We start from the raw sequence: 21,101 nt of genomic DNA on the forward strand, positions 1-21,101 counted from the left end.
AAGTTACTCTGACCCTCACTCAAGATCCGTGCAATTATAGATTTTGCCTCTGAAAGTGTTGTACCCCTGAGCTTTGACATTAAGGGATTCTGAAACATGAGCCTATTCTTGGTCGCCAGCCAAAATGAAAGGACTCATATACTCTTTTGTTGTTGTTTTGGTTTCATTTGGTTTTGATTTTTGAGACAGAGTCTCTCTGCATAGGCCAGGCTGTCCTATAATACACTGAGTAGACCAGGCTGGCATCCAACTCATAGATGTCACTAATATCTCTCAACACCAATGGACACAACTCTCTAATAAAAGGACACAGGTTAAAAGAATGGATGTGTAAACAGGTCCCAACATTCTGCTGCATACAAGAAACAGACCTCAGCAACAAAGATAGACATTGCCTCAGAGTGAAGGACTGGAAAAAGGTTTTCCAAGCAAACAGACCAAAGAAGCAAGCTGGAGTGGCCATCCAAATATATAATAAAATAGAATTTCAACTAAAATTAATCAAAAGAGATGAGGAAGGACATTTTATTCTCATCAAAGAAAAAAATCCACCAAGAGGATAAAGAATGGATAAAGAAATTGTGATGCATTTACACAATGGAATACTACTCTGCTGCTAAAAACAAGGAAATCATGAAATTTGCAGGCAAATAGGTGAAACTAGAAAAGATCATCCTGAGTGAGGTAACCCAGACCCAGAAAGACACAAGGTATGTAATCACTTATCAGTGGATTTTAGCCATATGGTACAGGATCAACATATCACAATTCATGGACCCTAAAAAGATGAGTAACAAGGAACGTCCAACGGAGGATGATTGAATCTCGTTCAGAATGAGAAATAGAATAGACAGCAATAGTAGTTGAAGAGAATAACACAGAAGTGTGAATGCAAAGAGAAATAAGACCTGGGGAGAGCAAGATAAGGAAGTGATGGGAGAGCAGCGGGCCTGCAGAGAGAAGAAAAACCATGGTAGGAGGCATCTCTGTGACAAGCTGGAGGCAGGACAGGGTAGGCTTCTGAGAGCATATGGGATGACTCTACCTGAGATTCCTAGTATCAAGGGTCATGAAGAGTGAAGAGGACACCCTCTAGCTAGACAGGTCTCCTAGTGGAGGGAGGGAAACACCAACCCACACAAAAACTTTGACCCAAAATTTATCCTACCTACAGGATCTGCAGGGATAAAGATAGAACAGAGATTGAGGAAATGTCCAACCAATGCCTGGCCCAATGTGAGACCCACTCCATGGGAGAGAGCCAACCTCCTGACGCTATTAATGATATTCTGCTATGCTTGAAGAAAGAACCCAGGAATAGCTGTCCTCTGAGAGGCTACACCCGGAAGTGGATCCAAACAGATGCAGAGACTCATAGCCAAACATTGGGAAAAGCATAGGAAGTCTTTTTGGAAAAGTGGAGAGTTGGGATAGAAGAACCTGGAGATGACAGGAGCTACACAAGAAGACCAACAGGTCCAACGGGGTCCAGAGGGGCTTGCAGACTTGCAGACGAGACTGAAGCACCAACCAAAGATCATGAATAAACCGGACCTAGGCCTCCTACACAGATGTAGCAGACGGGCAGCTCAGGCTTCATGTGGGTCCCCTAGTAAGGGGAGTGGGGCTTTCTCCGACAAGGACTCGGTTGCCTGCCTTTTGATCACTTCTCCCCTAGCAGGGCTGCTTTGCCTGGCCACAGGAGAAAGAGGAGTTGCTCAGTCCTAGTGCAACTTGATAAGTTGGGTGGATAGGTAGGTGAGGCTCCCCTTTTCTGATGGATAGGGAAGAGGGGATGAGGGAAGAGGAAGGAAGGGTGGGACCAGGAGGATAGATAGGTAGAGGGGGAGAGAAAGAGAGAGAGACACAGACAGAGAGAGACAGAGAGAGAGGATTGATAGATGATAGATAGATAGATAGATAGATAGATAGATGATAGATAGACAACAAAATTTTAATAACCAATTCTATTACTTTGAGATTCTTTTTACATCACCTTCATCTCTCCAACTCCCTCACTCACTCTGATCTTCCATTAACTTCTCAGTCTCTTTTCTTCTTTATGTTACATAGGTTCTATGTGTCATTTTATCTATGATTACAATGTGTGTGTGTGTGTTGCCCGTATATGTTGTTGTGTGTTCATATGGTTTATGTCAGGTGTCATCCTTTACCTCTCACCCATCTTATTTTGAGATAAAAACTCTCAGTGAGTCTGGATCTCATCAGTTTGACTAAGCTGGAGGGAAAAAAATAAACTTCTTTAGAGAGAAAACTTTCCACAACACTGGAGTTAAATGTACATGTTGCCGCTTACTGCCTTTTCCTTGAGTGCTGGGATCTGAACTCGGGTCATCACGCTTGTGCAACAAGCACTTTACCCCATGAGCCATCTAATCAGCTTTATTTTTAAAAATTCTACAATTCTGATATATCTATGGAACTTTTTTATTCCTCCTTGGGACTATTTGATTCTCCTTGGCATAGTGGAAATGTTGGTTATAGAAGCATGTTTTTTGTCTTGATCCCAAGTGTGGGATGTGAAACTACCAATTGAGAGAGTACATGATGCTTGTCAGTTGGAAACAGACTCATGAGGGACTGCCTCATGTGGGGGATGGGGGGGGAAATAGTTTTTGCAAGCTAAAAAACATCCTCATGCAGACTCTGTGAAGGTATAAATAGGAGCCCCCAAAACAGAGAGGAATCACTTTTGCATCACTTCACATCACTTGGTTTGCATTGCTTTGCATCACTTGCCTTCACATCACTTTGTTTCACTTCATTTTGCTTTGAGATGCTCCTAGAGAGAAATGCTCTGGAGAAAACTTTGCAGATGCTGCTCCTGGGCTCAGTTGTTGCTGTGGCTGCTGCTGTTTCCTGATACCGCGTTTGATGTTGTTTTGCTGGACCGATGGAATTCTGATGGTGAAGAATGGAATTGCCCCCAAGGAACTGAGTCTAAAAAGGTTTACATCTCCTATACCTATTAACTTTCTTTTTTTTTTCCTACCTAAGATCAGTGAGTTATAAGAAGTTAAGAAACCCCAAATAAAGTATGCCTTTTAAAATTGAAGCCTACATTTTGGTTTACAATGTAGAAGTAGATTGCTCATGTTAAAATCCCAGCTACTCTGTAAACCAGCTGTACGAATAGCATTAGACAGCTATATAATCTGTCTATGCAGTTTCTTGGCTACCACATTTCAGGGAGGCTTAAGGAATAAACCCACCCGGAAGTCAGAAGTCCTAACAGCAACAGGAACTCAATTGACAGGAGCATATAGCACAGAAAAGTCAGCAGAAATCTCCAAGGATCAGAAGCCAACAAACCAAGACAGCCTGGAGTCAGAGGGGACAGAGTAACCGAGAAGGTGGGTTATTGCTCTCCTACATTCAGCGTAGGTAAAAGGGCATAACAAAGTGGCCTTATTGTACAGCCATTGGCTTTGAAAGGGTACCTGTAATTTAGTCACACCATGGACATACTACAGGACCCCAACTTTCCCAAACACTTCCCTTTAAAAAGAAAACTACTAAACCTTGCATTATCTGACACAAGATAGGCTGTGTCAAAGATGCATCTCCTCCCTCAGGCTCTTTTGCAATCTATGGGCTTCCTTTTTTCCCATCCTGAATGAAAGGACATTTAGAGAACATTATGATATAAAAGCTGTAATCTCCAGCAGTCTCACACACCAGGGGATAGCAGTGACCAGGAGTGACTCCACAGAAGGGAAGATGCAGCAGCTGGATTCAATGGGTGAGGCTGAGCTGGCAATTCTGGGAGCACGGTGAGGGAAGCCAGAAAGGTTGGCTCAGTGCTGAGCCCACCCAGGCTGACTGTGCTCTCTTCCCTCAGAGAATGAGGAGTTGATGGTCAGTGGCACCACGTATTCTACTAAAAGCTCCAGACTGCAACCAAATTCTCGAACCAAGAGTTTGCCAGGTACAGAAGGGTGAAGGGGGCTGGTGAGAAGTGGACAGCCCTCCTCAGAGTGGGTCTTAAAGAGTTGGAGGCTAGGACTCTCGACTTCTGTTTCCTAGGGAGATGATGGCTGGGCCTGGGAATTGTGGGTCAATGGGAAGGCTGGGCAAATTGGCTAAAGGAGAGATCACAGGCCGGAGGGGGAGGCCAGGGAAGGTGGAGGGTACAACAGGGAAATTTGGGCCATGGTAAGACGGAAACCGGGACAGAGAATTGGGGGTCCTGGGAAAGTGGAGGATGCAGCAAGGAATTACGGTTCTTAAGGAAGTGAAAGCTGAGGTAGGGAATCAAGAGTATGGATAAGTGGAGGCTGAAGCACAAAATCACAGACTGTGAGGAGGATGAGGCCAGGGAATGAAATCATAGGCCGCGTAGAGGCAGAAATCTGAGTCTAGATCCCTGTGCTCAGTGGGAGGAGGATGCTGATTACCTGTTCTGGAACTGGGCTAAATCGGGGACATCACCATACTGAAAAGTCCACTTTTTCTCTGGAAGGATGCCTGAGACACAGCCAAGTCTCCTTGGTCCTGCAGCTGCTCTCCTTTCTGTTCCTGGCTGGGCTCCTGCTGGTCATTGTTTTTCAAGGTCAGGCACAATAAAAAGACTCAACTCTCTGAGCAGGGCCTTCAGTTAGGGCCTTTTTGGGGTCTGGGAGGGAAGCAGGGAGTACAAGTGGATGGCAGGTCTGTTGGTTGTTGTTGTTGTTTGAGACAGGTTTTCTCTATGTAACAGCCCAGGCTGTCCTAGACTTGCTTTGTAGACCAGGCTGGCCTTGAACTCACAGAGATCTACCTGCCTCCACATCCCAAGTGCTGGATTACAGGAGTGTGCCACTACACCCGATGGCATATCTTTTAAGGATGCCCCCATCTCTGGTGTAGGACAGAGTGAAAAAAAGAGAAATGGGTAGATTTTGGATCCATTTCTCCTACAGTTCAGCTTTTTTTTTTTTGCACATGGTGGGCTTTCTAGTCTTCAAACGGTATTAAGTAGACATTAATGAGAAACTGCCCTAGACTCTGGGGCACTGACATGTGCCTATAGTCTTAGCTACTGAGAAAGCTGAGGCACAATGATCATTTGTGCCAAAGAATATGAGAGAAGTCTTGACAACAGAATAAGACCCATCTCAAAAAACAAAAAACAAAAAACAAAAAACAAACACAAAAAACCAAAAAACAAAACAAAAGACACAATGTCTCTCTCTGAGTGCAGGACTTGGCACAAGGAGGCCTTTAATAATGAAACTCCTTTTCCCTTCCTCACAGTCTCCAAGATCCCAAATACTCAGAAGGAAGAGGAAGCCAAGCATGAGAAGATCTACCAGGAAATGACCGAGCTGATGGATGAACTTTGTGAGTGGCCAAAAACCCAGAAGGGACAGGGCTTCAGGAGGGTTCCATGGGAAAGGGGCCAATTTTCCTAACTCTCGGAACTTTTTGACCATCAGTTTTCTCCTCTATGAATTGAGACCAGAGGATAACAATAGAAAATGGTACTTGGCATCTATAGTGATTGTGCGCACAATAGGCACTCAGTGTCCGTGGGGGCTATGTACACAATAGGCACTCAATGTTCACAAGAGCCATGTACACAGTAGTCATTCAGTGTTCCCAGAGCTCATGTACACACTTGGCACACAACACATACTGTGCATACATCAGACGCTAGTTGTTTGATGAGGCCACATGCATTTTTAATGTTCACAGGCGTCATGCATACAGTTGGTACTCAAATAAGCAATTTTCATGGCCCCTGTTCTGATTGCCAGACTCCTGAGGTGCTGGTAGTGTTGAGAAGTGGAGGGGGGTGTGGGAAGGACTGTAAGCTTTGTCACAGGTGAAAGCAGTCTTGGCGGGCTTTACCCTTGGACACACCAAGGATACTCCCTGAGATTAACCTTGAGATAGACTGGGTGGAGCTGTCCTGGGCCTAAAATTCAAAAAGCGAACCTGGGGACTCCACCTGGACTATTGTGTTTCTAATTGACCCTCAATGGGAGAAGGAGACCACCCCTTACGTGTGACAGACAGGCAAGCAGAGGAGACAGAGAAAGGAACAGCAGGGTCAGACTGGGCTTGAGCACAGGTGGATTGTGGATCAAAAAAACAAATATCTGGGTAGGGGTTTAAGGTTTACTGCCTGTATTGTCCTTGGCTGTGCCTTAGTTTGAGCGGGACCCCTGTGCCCAAATCTGCCTATCATAATGTTCTACTTGTAGGCTTCTAGGACCCTCTGGATCCTTCTACTTTGCCTTTCTCCCATGATTCTCTCATCTAGCCAATGGTCAGAACACTCTCCACAGTAGAGTGGAGAGTGGGATATGACTTTCTCACGTACTCTGGTGCCTCACCTTTGACCATGTCCCCTGGAGGGGAAGACCTGGTGGCACTCAGAGGAAGGACAGCAGGTTACCAAGAAGAGACTTGATACCCTATGATCATATAGAGGGGGAGGTAATCCCCCTCAGTCACAGTCATAGGGGAGGGGAATAAGGGGAAAGTAGGAGGGAGGGAAGAATGGGAGGATACAAGGGATGGGATAACCATTGAGATGTAAGAAGAATAAATTAATAAAGGAGAAAAAAATGAAAAAAATAAAATTTAAAAAAAAAATATCAGCGAACAGGCCGGACCAGCACACAGACCAGAGACACCTAGGGACCTGTCCCATGGAACGGATACCAGAAGGTTCACTCCTTTTTCCCTTTAACCTTTTTTCCCTCTTGTGTAAGCTAGTTGGGTTATATAATAAAGTTTAATTGTTAAAAACCAGAGCCAAGAGAGGGGAATAGTTCCCTAGGGTGCTGTGTCACTCTGAGGGGCCTTAAGGTTGAGCAGACAAAGAAAATAGGCATCCAAGGGTGGATTCATCCTAACCTGCCTCTGTTAGACCCTGGAGTCCAATTCAGGAAGGGGGTCACCTCGAGAGACCACTCAAGTCACACAGACTGGAGGTATAGGCATAGGTAAAATTTATTACTGATATGTCAAAGGTCCCAATTGTTGATGTGTCAGGGTCCCTCAGCACTTGGGAGGTAAAGGACCCCGAGTATCTGTTACAGGCTAGTTTTAAAGGCAAAAACCGCAAAGCAGGTGGGTGGGGTCGATGGTCTCTTGTATCCTGATTGGTTAGGTAGAAGGGGGAAACTTTTGAAACCTTTTTGTGCTGTTAGGGACATCTGGCCTGGGGCAATTTTGTGGTTATCTATTCCCGGAACCAGGGGCTGGGTCATCAAGATAAAAGTTCAAGTTCCCAGCCTGTTAGCCAGGGTAGGAGTCAAAATGGCTACTGCATCGTCTTCTATATTTTATAAATTTACAGTTTCTCACCTCCTCTGGGATCAGACACCCATCTGATGTTTAGTTTCCTGGTCTTTAAAGGAGATTAAAGAAAACATCAATCAAAACTATACTGAATGCTGAAATAGCAGCACCCACCTATAGTCTGAGCTTCTGGGGAAGCTGGAGAAGGCATAATCATTTATACATAGGAGTTTGAGAGAAACTTAAGACCAAGTGAGACTTGTCTAAAAAATAAAATGGCACATTGGCTGGTGAAGTAGCTTAGCAGATAGAAGGGCTTGCTTCCAAGATTGATGACCTGAATTCAACCCCTTGAACTTGCATGGTGGAAGGAGAAACTCCTACAAGTTTTCCTCTGACTTCCATGCACATAAAATATGCATGCCCCATGCCCACACACATTAATTTTTCAAATGCTTCTTAAAATGACACAGTGTCACTGGAGACCCGGTGACACACAGTAAGTATTTAATAATGACACTTTTTTTCCCCTTGGCATAGTGTCCAGGGTCCCCATTTCCCAGGGGCAGAATAAGTCCATGCAGAAGATCTCTGAACAACTGACACAGCTGAAGAATGAACTCCGTGAGTAAGAAACCAGAGGTCCAAGGCCTTGGGTCCCCTATATGGGATTAACTTTCCTGAAGCATCAAACCTCTTTGAGCCTTGGCTTCCTCATCTGTGAGTTGAAACCACCAAGTAACAACAAGGATGGTATTTGCTTCCTACAGGGACTGTACATACAATAGGCATTCAGGTTCCGTTCGCCGAGGTTGTACACAATGTATGCACTCAGTACTCACAAGGACCACATGTATACCAGGCACTTAATGTTCACAGAGGTCATATACACAATATAAAAATCAATGGTCAAAGTGCTGTATGCAAAGTAGGTACTCACGTTCACAGAGGTTGTACACAGGGTAGGCACTCAGTGCTCACAAGGACCGTGCATACATGAGGTACTTAATGATCGCAGGGGTCATATACACAGTGTGAACTCAGTGGTCAAAGTTCTGTACATACAGTAGGTACTAAATTAAGCCAATATTTTGACCTCTGTTTGGGGTTCTATCTAAGTCTATTTCTTCCTGTCTGAGGAGGTGGGCAGGGACTCCTGGGCATTCCTAGGGTTGGGATGAATTTAGGAAGCAGAGAAGAAAGTAGTTCCCTGGGGTTCTGTGTCCATGGAGGACCTTCTTTCTGGAGGGTCTAAAAGTTGACCAGGAAAGGAACATAGGCATCCAAGTGTGGATTCATCCTGACCCACCCAGCCTCAGCCCCAGGGTTAGATGCCCATCTATGTGTTTAGTTCACCAGTCTTCAAAAGAAATTAAACAAGACATCGATCAGAAACCGTCCCAGAATCTGGGGCGGCAACCTGTGCTTGCACTCCCAGCCACTCAGTAACTACAAAGGGCATGCTCATTTGTGCCAGAGTTTATGGCAAACTGTGACACAGTGCAGTTCATGAAACATGACATAAGACCCCCAGGGGCCCAGCATAAGCAATGGCACACAGTAGGTACTTAATAATGGCAGTTCTTTAATTTTTCTTGGCACAGTGTCTAGGATCGCCATCTCCCAAGGGCACAATGAGTCTCTGCAGGAGAAGATCTCTGAGCAACTGATGCAGCTGAAGGCAGAACTCCGTGAGTGACGATGAACCAGAGGTTCTGAGGCCTCAGGTTGCTACAAGTATCAATTTTCTTGAGTCATCAGACCTCTTTATGCCTCAGTTTCTAGGTCTGGGAATTGAGGCCATGGGTAACAGGGAGGAAAGCAATTGATGTTTGCAGAAGTAAGCTTTTCCAGGAGACATTTGGTGTTGGTAGGGACCAGCTATTCAGTGTTCATAAAAACCATGAACACTCAATGTTTACAGGAGCATGCACACAGAAGGTAGTGTTCATAGGGATTATATACATGGCAGGCACTCAGTGTTACGATGCCTGCACTGGTCAAGAACAGACTGTAGAATGAATGTATATTTATACACACACACACACACACACACACACACACACACACACACACATTCATATATATGCAGCAGCCCCGCTTTTTCCTCAGCAGTTTTATATGTGGCCCAGCATGGGGAGGTGCTGCCCACTAGGGGAGGGACTTCCTGTCCTGTAAATCTTTCCTAAAAATACCCTCATATCCCTGTACTAAGGTTTGTTTTCTCTTGGTTCATTACATATACAATCATGTTAACATCAGCTGTGCCATGAACACAGTAGGGACACCATCTTCACTGAACTTGTCCACACAGTAGGCAGTGCTTCTCAGGAAGCTGAGGGAAGCTGTGTCCTTGTGCCTAGAGGGTGTGAGAGGTTTCAGGAACAGAATGAGATCGGCCTTTAAAAAGAAATGGCACAATGTCTCGGGGAAGCCAGTTTGAAATCCACCCCCCCCCTTTTTCTTTCTTTGTCCAGTTTCCAAGATGCCCAGCCTCCCAGTGCCGGATGATTCTAAGAAGGAGGAGATCTACCAGAAACTGGTACAGATGAAGGCTGAACTCTGTGAGTGATCAGAAACCAGAGGCTTGGGGGCCTCAGGCAGCCATTACTGTGGGTCAGTTTGTTTGAGTCCTCAGGTATCTTTGAACCTCAGTTTCCTCCTCTAAGTTGGGTCTAAAACATGTTGTCAAGGATGTCACTTGGTATTTACAGGGGTCAGGCAAACAGCAGGCAGGCAGTGTTCACAGGAACCATTTACAAATTAGGTACGCAGTGTTAACAGGGCCTGGACACACACAGGGGGCACTGAGTATTCATAGTAGTTGTGCAAACAGCAGGAACTCGGTGTTCATAAAGGCCATGAGTGCATCTTCTAGTCTCTCTTCTGAGCTCTAGGCTCCTGCATCTTCCAGCCAGGAGAAAGTGGAGCTTGGACTGCTGAGTTCCCCTAGAGTTTCAAAGGAGTGTAGAAAGCGAAAAGGAAACGGCTCCACAAGGTGCTGTGTCAAGGGAAGAGAGTGACTCCGGAGAGTTTGAAGGCTAACCAGGAACAGAGTCACAGACATCTAGATGTGAGTCTGTCCTAACCCACTTCCCCCAACAGCCCGTCTGTGTCGCCCCTGTCCCTGGGACTGGACCTTCCTCCTAGGAAGCTGTTACTTCTTCTCCAAGTCCCAGCGGAACTGGAACAACGCCGTCACAGCTTGCCAGGAAGTGAATGCTCAACTAGTCATCATCAAAAGTGATGAAGAGCAGGTACATCTTGGGGGTTATGCCATCATGGTCTTGTCTGTGCGCCTGGATCCTGATCACGTGGGATTAGGACAATTTTCTAGAGTTGTATGAGGAAGAGCAGAAATAAGGGAATTCTGAGCCCTCGACATAGAATGCGGTACTGAGCATTTGAGTGCTTTAGGGACATCTAAAATGCAGTAGATAGCATCTCTGTGCTGATCGGTATTTAGCCATCTGCTCTCTGAGACATAAAAGACTTGGTGTGCAGGCCGATTAGTTAGCACTGCAGACAAAGGTGCTTGCCTCTCAGCCTCACACCCTGAATTCAATTCCTAGGACCCCCCATAGCATTAGGAGAGAGCTGACGCTTTTAAGTTGCCCTCTGACAGACATACTTTCACTGTGGCCTATGCCCATCCAAACAGACATATAAGTAGATGTAATTGAAAGGAAAAATAAAATCCTGATGTGGGCCTGCATTGAGAGCTTGAGGACCTGAGTTCAAATCCAAAAATAAATAAATAAATAAATAGAGAAATGGGATGAAATGGCTCACTTCCTGTCAAGCTTGACAACCTGAGGTTTATCCCCTGAACCCACATGGTGAAAAGAAGAGAACTAAGCCCTACAAGTTATCCTTTGACCTCTACATATGTGGTGCAATATGTATGCCCACACCCACATATACATATTGACATACACATATTCACATATATAGCACACACGTAGCACACACACTCAGATACACATCCTGTTTGCCAATTCTCCTGGTGTAAACATCCTCGTCATAGATAATTTCACATTTATAATGGGATGTCACTGAAGAGCTGATAAGAAGGGGTATGCAGCTTAAGCAACCATGAATCAGTATGATCTGCTTCCAGCACATTAAAGCCAGTCACGAGAAAATTCTACAGACTCCCTTATCCTTAAGAGCCATCCTGTATCATTATCAGTGTGTGTGTGTGTGTGTGTGTGTGTGTGTGTGTGTGTGTGTAGAGGCCAGCTGTGTATTTCTTTTATTTTTAATGTAGTGTTGCTATCTTTCAGACAGGGTCTCACTCTGTAGTCCTCGCTGGACTGGAACTCACAAAAACCCTGTGGAATTCTGAGATTAAAGACATGTGTCTCTATGTCCAACCAGCCGGGTACCACCCTGTGCCAGAGTGAATGTTCCCATGCCTATAGATGTAAACACAGCAGACATCACCTAAGCACACATGAGTGTGTCCATGCCCTGATAGAGCAGAGGGGAAAGATCAGATTACAAGGGCAACTTCCTGCAAGAGTTTAGGAAGACACAAGCTGAGAGGGGGGAGAAATAGCTCTCCCCTGACTTCTCCTCCTCTTTCCATCCAGACCTTCCTGCAACAGACTTCTAAGGCTAAAGGATCAACCTGGATGGGGCTGTCAGACCTGAAGAAGGAAGGCACATGGCTCTGGGTAGATGGTTCACCTCTGTCATCCAGGTAGATCTAGGGAAAAGGGAACAACTGGCAGAGTGGGGGGTAGGCAGGTCGCTGATGCGATGGCTTGAGCTACCTTATGGGCTCATCCTCTCCCTGGCCCCTCAGGAATAAGAGCGGCCCACATTTGCTGATAGAAGGAGGTCTTCCTACCCATGCACAGATAGAATAGCAGCAAAGCCCACTAACAAAACAACAAGTCCCCCTGATGGATGTTGACTTTAATGTAGGGTATCAGTATAAAACACAAAATAAAGTAAAGCTATCAGGTGAGGGGACTGATAACACTGAAAGATGGCTTGTTGGGTTGGAGATACAGGTATGATCATAAAGTAACATAGTGACTCCCAGCACTGTAGAAATCTGGTGTGGTGGTCCATGCCTTTAACCTCAGCACTTGGGAGGTAGATGGAGAAGGATTAGAAGTTCAGTGTTATCTTCAGCTACATAGTGGGTTTCTGACCAAGCCTGGGCTACATGAGACCCCCGCCTTAGAACATATTTGGCTCTGCCTCAAAACAATTTTTGAAAAGAAAGAGTAAAAGGGAAGGACAGGAGGAGGGAAGGAGGGGGAAGAAGGAAGGAAATGGAAGGAAGGACAAAAATAGCTTAAAGGTTGTTTATAAGGATGTTTACAAATCCCACTGTACAGCCAATCAGAATAAAAGGGAAGGACACACAGTGGGAAAGATCCTTTACTTTGGTAGCCATGCATAAGAACAGGAGGGTCAGTGGCTGGAAAGATGGCTCAGAGGTTAAGAGCACTGACTGCTCTTCTAGAAGTCCTGAGTTCAATTCCCAGCAACCACATGGTGGCTCACAACCATCTGTAATGTGATTTGACATGGGTGCATGCAGACAGAGCACTGTATACATACTGATAATAAATAAATAAGCCTTTTTTTAAAAAATAAAAGAAAAAGAAGAAAGAACAGGAGAGTCAGGCTTGGCATCTTTTAGTTTACCCTCTCAGGGTCCTGATCTCTAATTGTCTATAAATTGGTATGGGGCAGAGTGCAAAACCCCAGTAAGGAAGATGGAGTCCAGATTGGTTTGTTTACATCTAAAAACCACACTATCTCAATATAAGACATAATAAGAGTCAGGATCCAAAGCCAACTGACTCAGGACACAGAATAAGGCCCATCTACCATATGCATTCTGGAAGGATGTGAAGACAGTGAGTTCCAGAAAGCTAAAAAAAACATGGTTCACAGCATGCCACCGGAGCAGACTAACGTTTTGTTGACTGACTTTTCAGATTCCAGAAGTATTGGAATAGAGGGGAGCCCAACAATGTTGGGGAAGAAGACTGTGTGGAATTCGTTGGGGATGGCTGGAATGACTCCAAATGTGATATCAAAAAGTTCTGGATCTGCAAGAAGTCTGCAGCCCCATGCACTGCCAGCTGAGAGCTAGCTCCTCGCATCTTCCGCTTTCGTTCTCCTCTGCGAGGTGGAATAACACACCTCACGTTCATGCTGACTCCTTCTCCCTCCCTGATGGCCTCAGGATATTGTAAAAAAAAAAAAAAGTCCTGGAATTCCTTTTTTTAAAATCAGATTTCTCATCCTCTGTCTGTGTCCTGGTTTCATTTCTGTTGCTGTGATAGAACGTTTTGACAAAGAGCAAGTTAAGGAAGAAAGGGGCTTATTTTACCTTACGTTCCACGGGACAGTCCATCACCTCAGGGAGGGCAGGTGGCAGACAGTCCATCACCTCAGGGCGGGCAGGTGGCAGACAGTCCATCACCTCATGGAGGGCAGGTGGCAGACAGTCCATCACCTCAGGGAGGGCAGGTGGCAGACAGTCCATCACCTCAGGGAGGGCAGGTGGCAGACAGTCCATCACCTCAGGGAGGGCAGGTGGCAGACAGTCCATCACCTCAGGAAGGTCAGGTGGCAGACAGTCCATCACCTCAGGGAGGGCAGGTGGCAGACAGTCCATCACCTCAGGGAGGGCAGGTGGCAGACAGTCCATCACCTCAGGGAGGGCAGGTGGCAGACAGTCCATCACCTCAGGGAGGGCAGGTGGCAGACAGGAGCCTGAGACACCTGCTTATATATCACACCAACAGTCAGGAGCAGACATAAACGCATGCAGTTTAGGGACTCTGCCTAGGGAATGGTGCCTCCCACGGCGCGTCCCCACATCTGTTAACATAATTAAGACAATTCCTGACACACACACACACACACACACACACACACACACAGAGAGAGAGAGAGAGAGAGAGAGAGAGAGAGAGAGAGAGAGAGATGCTCACAGACCAACCCAACGCAGGCAATCTCTCATTGAGACTCTCTTCTCTGGTAACTCTAAGTTGTGTCAGGTTGACAATTAGGCTGTCACAATGGAACTGGCTCACTATTGTCCTTTTGCTGTAAGGTTTCACTGGGCTTCGGGATCATGGTTGTACGCACCTCGACATACTTACCAGATGTGGGATGCTTTCAGAACCTGGGTGTGTTCCATTAATCTACTCCACCTTTCTTACTGAGATCAGAGGTGTGTGTGTGTGTGTGTGTGTGTGTGTGTGTGTGTGTTATGTGTTACACACATGTGTACTGATACATGTGTCTCCTCTGTACCACTCCACTTTATTCCCTTGAGACAGGGGTTGGAGTTCACTATTTTTAAGCAAGGCTAGTACTGTCTCCACTCACCTCCTAAAATGGGGCTACAGGCACATGTGGCCATGCCTCAGCTTTTACAAGTACTAGGGGTCCAAGCTCAGACCCTTTCATCTGCACAGCAGCACTCTTATCTGCTGAGCATCTCTCGTGCCCTTGGTCCATTGTCAGGTGTTCTACATTCCTGTTGCTATAATAAAACATCATGGAAGAACGCAAGTTTGGGGGAGAAAGTGATTATTTGGCTAACAAGTCCAGGTTGCAGCTCGTCACTTCAAAGGAACCAAAGCAGGAACTTGAGGCAGCTAATTACATCATATCCAAAAGCAGAAAGAATAAGTTGCATGCGTGCCTAGCATTTTCTACCTGTATAGAGTTACCAACTCCAGAGAATGCTTCTGCCATGTTAAGACGGGTCTCTCCTCAACTGACTTAAGGCATTTCTGTAAGCCCACCAAGACCAGGCAATCCCTTGTTGAGGCTCTTCTTCAAAGTCGTGTCAGACTGACAAAGCTAACCATGACATCATGTCATATCTGCCTTCTCCCCTGAGACTTGATCCCATCCTTGTCTGTATACTTTCATCCTATCTGCTCAATTTCCATCAACCTGCATGAAACCCTTTGGCAGGGAACCTTCCCTGGTCTCTGTAGATCATCGTGCAAAGTGAAGTGTGAAGGAGGCAATTCTTCCCACCTATACATCATCGTGCAGTGTGAAGGAGGCAATTCTTCCCACCTATACATCATCGTGCAGTGTGAAGGAGGCAATTCTTCCTACCTATCCATGACTTCCAAGCATTGTCATACAAGTACTTCAGCTCAGGAGTTGGAGAAATGGCTTAGCAGTTAAGAGCACACACACTGTTCTCCCCGAGGAGTCCAGCTCCCGACATCCTTTTCTAGTGGAACTCCAGCTCCAAGCAACCACCCTCTCGCGGTTTCTGTGGGCACTTGCAACCTATGTGGGGTACATATGTGTGCATACAGGATCAGGAAAATGGCTGGCTCCATATGCTAAGGGTGTGGTAGAAGGAGGTAAAGGGTTTTCTGCATGCCTCTGCTGATTACAAGGGAGATGAAGACATCTGGATTTATAAATAGCAACCCACATGGGGTTCTCTTCTGGCTGACAGACAGAATCCATGTGTTTATGTCGTGTGCATGAGCATGTACACACACACACACACACACACACAAACACACACATGATAGATAGATAGATAGATAGATAGATAGATAGATAGATAGATAGATAACCAGCTCCCTCCTGTCTTGCAAATGTCATGGTGGATACTGAGATGATCTCCCAGGTTTCTCCTTAGGGGAGAACATGTTTTCCCTGATGCTAGGCATTCTGTTACGAGCAGCTATGACCTGTCAGCCAGTTCATGTTTAGACGCTGACGTGAGGAGCTGCCGTCTCCAACACAAAACTCCTGCCTGGGACATCTCAGGTGTAGGGGACAATGATGTGGTCTGTCCTGTTTCTTAGTTCATTTTTCTTAACAAATGTGTTCACTTTACTTACTCCACGTGGTATGTTGGTTGTACCTATCTTTCTCTTCATTCCCAAGCAGTCTGGTACCAGCCACGACACTGGTTTGTGTTACATTATGAGCCTGTACCTTTAAGAGGTTTTAAAGTCTCATATTTATGAGAAACCTGGCCACTACCCCTCCTAAAGTTGACAAGCCCTCTGGAGAAAATTGAAGCTATCTCAAAGGGAAGAAGCAATACCAAAGCAGAAGAGACCTAGCCATGCCTCTCCTAAAGCTTCCAAAGGATGCTGGGCCTGGCAGAACCTATAAACAAAGTCCCTCCATACCTCTGAAGCCCTAACCTTGAGTAATGATCAGCCTGATGCCAGCAAGCCTAGATAGAGACCCTGGAGGGCAGTTGATAGACCCAGTAACATTCCACTGGATAAAATTGATTTTTTTTCCTTTGCCAGTCAGTGTCAGTTGCAAAGACCTTCTTGGTTGGAGGTAGGACCCTGTGTCCACTAACCTGTCTCACTTCTGGGCCCTCCATCTGATTTAAACCTGAGGGATTCTTCTGCACAGTTTCTTACCAGCTCACTTGAATCAAATAGTCCCCTTCCTAGACAGATGCGCATGTGAATACAGGAATCTTCTCCCAGCACAGACCAGCCTTGGTCCCTGTGTACAAAACTGCAGCCTCAGTGGCTGTGCTTGAAGCCACAGCTTCAGTGCCTGTATTTGAACCCTCAACCTCCATGCTTATGTTTGAGCCCACAGCCTCCGTGCCTGTGTTTGAATGCTCAGGCTATAGGTGCCGGTATGTGAGCCCACAATTCTCAATGCCTGTGCACAAACCCGCAGCTTCTGTGCCTGTGTGTCCTCCCCACTTTCCCCTGCCTCTGGAGTAGTCTTGACAGCTGTCTCTCTGTTTACCAACTGAACAAAACACTTCCATATCCTGTTCTTATTATGAGTGGTCCCCTCTCTTCTGCAATTATGTCAGGGAGCTTTGTTTTGTTTCCATGTTATCCATCATTCATATTAACTTCATATTCCAGAGAAAGCAATCTGTTTGCCACAGTCTTATTACAGTCACCCTATCTCCAGTGTTTCCCAGTACATCACCAATGTATCCAATACACCCGCCAATGTCCCCAGTATATTCCCAATGCCCAGGCTTTGACTGCAGATTAGATCACAGAGCGTGTCCTCCTTTGTCTGGTGAGGCACTGGTACCACTTTTGCAAAGGCCTTTTCATGTATTTCTGCTTTGTGGCTGTAGTTAAGAACCCAGGGAGCTGCTGAGGAAGCTCATCCGATAACATCACTTGCTGCCAAGGCTGATGACCTGAATCCAGTTCTCAGGGATTCATATGGTAGAAGGAGAAGACTGATTCCTCACAAGTTGTCCTCTGACCTTCACATGGATTGGAAGTTTTGAAGCCTTACAAGTATCAAAGGGCACACACACACACACACACACACACACACACACACACACAACCACACACACACACAAGAAAAATAATCAGAAACCCATGGTTACCATATCACTTTGTATTTGTTTATAAATGACTACAAATCTTCCCTTTGAGTAAATATTTATTTTTAACTCATATATTTACTTCATACTCTCTAGTGATTGCCGTAAATAAACAGAGGATCCAAATACCTATATATCAAGATGTATCAGCAGATAAAGGTGTTCGCCAAACAAAGTTGATGACCTGAGTTTGATTCCTAGTCCCACGGTGAAAGGGGAGAATGATAGAAGGATGGACACCTGCAGCTTGTCCTCTGTTCTCCACATGCCAGGATCTCATTCTCTCTTTCTCTCTCTCTCTCTCTCTCTCTCTCTCTCTCTCTCTCTCTCTCTCTCTCTCTCCCTCCCTCCCTCTCTCTTTCTCTCTCTCTCCCTCCCTCTCTCTCTCTCTCCCCCTCCCTCTCCCTCTCCCTCCCCACCCCCCTCTCTCTCTCCATACACTGCAAGTGTTTCATAACCTTATAAGGATTTTCTGGGTTTTGTCAAGCTGATACGTTGCAGTTGGGTCACACCAGTGTTCACCCTGATCTGCTTTGCAGAGCACATTTCCCCCAGGAAGCATTCTCTTCATGCCTCCCCATGGCACCCAGAAGAGCACTCCACACACAGGGGTTCATGCTGAGTGACAAACTTTGCTGGATTCTACAAAAAGAATTTTCAAGACTAGCAAGACAGTTCAGCAGGTAAAGGTGCCTGCTGGCCACATATGCCATAACATGTGCTTAAGCAGGCACACATGCTTGTGTGGGTGCACACATACACACACACACACACACACACGCACACTCACAATTGTGCTTTCATCATATTCTTGCCCATTGTCCTCTCTTATCCGTTCACCTTCCCACCAAATTCTATTTCTTCTCAACAAGCCTCTCTTCTGTTTCTTTTATTTCTTCTTTCATTACATCTTTTGTTCTCTTCTTCCCGGAAATTGAACTTTGCTTGTCAGGCTTGGCACCATGTAGCATCCCCTAAGGCACCTTCCTGGCCTACTCAATCCCCTTTTCACGTCCCAACCTAGCGCTGGAATTTTTGCTTAGTAACCCATGGTTTCTTAAAATACAGACAGAGCAAAAAAGGTGCTGTAAACCGCTGGTGATGTCCCCGGAAGGTGCCAACTAGCACAGGTGTTCTGGTGGTGTCCCAGCATTGTCCCGTCAGGTGTCTCCAGTATGTTTGTGTGTGCCTTCTCTCACATTCTTTTCCTAATGCATCTCTTCTCGGCTGAACATCTTCTCGGCTGAACTTTAAACACTTGGCAATTCCTCCTCCATTTTGACCTCTGTATCTCTGGTTGAGTCGCATTCCCATTGGCTTCACATCTGGACCCACAACTCCACCATAAAACTCACTCCCCACTGGAAGCCATGTTGGTACTGGAAACTAGAGAAGACTCCTGCTCTACCTGAGGCCACACTACTACTAGGAGCCCTAGGAATCTGAGTTACCTGGAACTGACCATGCCAGTTTCCCGAACCCCCAAACCCTAGAAGTCACGTCAACAAGCCACCAAAACCCCCAGAGAAAACACACTACCGCACCTGATGACCAGAACCATAGGCCACTTGGGACAGAAGACCAGAGAGGAAACAAAAAACCAAGGAAGAAACCCCCCAAAAAAACACCGATCCAACAAAGATAAAGTCAGAAACAGTTACCTAAACCTATAATATCCCTAAACTCAGATAACTGGAAGCCAGCATAAGAACATACTCAACAATTCCTAGGACAATATGGTACCAACAGAGCCCAGCTATCCAACCACAGCAAGCAATGGACATTCCAACACAGCTGAAGCACAAGAAAATGACCTTAAATCTAATCTTATAAAGATGACAGAGGACCTTAAGGGAAAAGGAATGAATCCCTTAAACAAATCCGGAAAAAAAAAAAAACAAATTAGCAGGTAAAGAAATTGAATAAAACTGTTCAAGATCTGAAAATGGAAATAGGAGGAGCAAAGAAAACAGAAACTTAGGTTATTCTGGAAATGGAAAAACTAGGTAAGTGAACAGGAAGTACAGGTGCAAATATCAATGACAGAATACAAGAAGTAGAAGAAAGAATCTCAGGCACAGAAGATATGATAGAAAAGTTGATATGATATCCAAAGAAAACTGTTAAATCTGAAAGGTTCCTGACGCAAAACATCCAATAAATCTGGGACCCTATGAAAAGATCAAACTTAAGAACAATAGGAATAGAAGAAGGAGAAGATTCTCAGTTCCAAGGCCCAGAAAATATTTTCAACAAGATCATAGGGAAAAAAATCCAACCTAAAGGAGATTTTTTTCAAGCAAATGGACTCATGAAGTAAGCTGGTGTAGCAGCTACAATATCATACAAAAATAGATTTCCAACTAAAATTAATCAAAGTAGATGGGGGAGAATATTTTATTCTCATCAAAGGAAAGAATCCACCAAGAAGACATCTCAATTCTGAAGATCTATGTCCAAACACAATGGTACCCACATTTGTAAAAGAAACATTACTAAATCTTAAACCACACATTGAAACCCACATATTAATAGTGGGAAACTTCTACACCCCACTCTCAACAATGATCATCCAGACAGAAGCTAAACAGAGAAACAATGAATCTAACAAATGTTATGACTCAAATAGACCTGAAAGATATCTACAGAACATTTCATGCAAACACAAAAGAAAATACCTTCTAAAAAATAAAAAAGAATATACCTTCTTTTCAACATCTCATGAACCTCCCCCCCTCTGAAAATGGCCACAAACTCAGTCACAAAGCAAGCCTCAACAGATACAAGAAAACTGAAATAATGCCCTGTGTCTTATCAGACCACCATGAATTAAAGCTGAATTTCAACAAAAATAGAAAAAAAAAATGAAAGCCTACAAAACTCATGGGAACTGAACCACTCTTTACTGAATGACAGTTGTGTCAAGCCATAAATAGTGAAGATATTAAAGATTTTCTAGAATTCAATGAAAATGAAGTCATGATATACCCAAATTTATGGGGCACAATAAAAGCAACGCTAAAAGAAACGTTAGTAGCACTAATTAATTGCCTTCATAAAAAAATTAGAGAGATGTTATACTAACAATTTAACAGCACACCTGAAATCTCAAGAATAACAAGAAGCAAACACACTCAAAAGAGTAGATAGCAGGAAATAATTAAACTCCGAGCTTAAATTAATAAAATACAAACAAAAGAAAAAACATAAAGAATCAATGAAACAAAAAGTTGATTCTTTGGAAAAAAATCAATAAAATAGATAAATACTTAGCCAAAATAACTAAAAAGCAGACAATAAATTAATAAAATCAAACTAAAAGAGGGACAAGGCAACCAATACCTGGATACCCAAAACAAAAATATTAAAAGCAGCAAAGGAAAAGAGGTCAAGTAACATACAATGACAAACCTATCAGAACCACACTCAGTTTTTCATCAGAGACCATAAAAACCACAGGGGCCAGTCCAGACAACTAAACCCAGCA

General features: G+C 44.7%; 1 protein-coding gene across 1 annotated transcript; it reads left to right on the top strand.

The window, feature by feature from the left end:
- Window positions 1-3,709: 3,709 nt before the first annotated feature.
- On the top strand, window positions 3,710-13,477 carry LOC311585952 (CD209 antigen-like protein B). The gene is made up of 10 exons (XM_084761714.1): window positions 3,710-3,763; window positions 3,863-3,949; window positions 4,484-4,573; window positions 5,257-5,343; window positions 7,795-7,878; window positions 8,859-8,945; window positions 9,732-9,818; window positions 10,360-10,511; window positions 11,850-11,959; window positions 13,218-13,477. Exons 1-10 carry the CDS (start codon window positions 3,742-3,744, stop codon window positions 13,366-13,368), a joined length of 957 nt encoding a protein of 318 aa, XP_084617840.1. The 5' UTR covers window positions 3,710-3,741; the 3' UTR covers window positions 13,369-13,477.
- Window positions 13,478-21,101: the final 7,624 nt, after the last annotated feature.

Source organism: Acomys minous (assembly GCF_964271855.1).
Source record: "Acomys minous genome assembly, chromosome: 16".
NCBI lineage: Eukaryota > Metazoa > Chordata > Mammalia > Rodentia > Muridae > Acomys > Acomys minous.

What these genes read in the sequence shown, in the direction of transcription:
- LOC311585952 (XM_084761714.1), top strand. Translation starts at nt 3,742, where the DNA reads ATGCAGCAGCTGGATTCAATGG. An exon ending in GCAGCAGCTGGATTCAATGG is followed by an intron (nt 3,764 to 3,862) that starts GTGAGGCTGAGC and finishes CTCTTCCCTCAG; the next exon opens with AGAATGAGGAGTTGATGGTC. An exon ending in TCAAAAGTGATGAAGAGCAG is followed by an intron (nt 10,512 to 11,849) that starts GTACATCTTGGG and finishes CTTTCCATCCAG; the next exon opens with ACCTTCCTGCAACAGACTTC.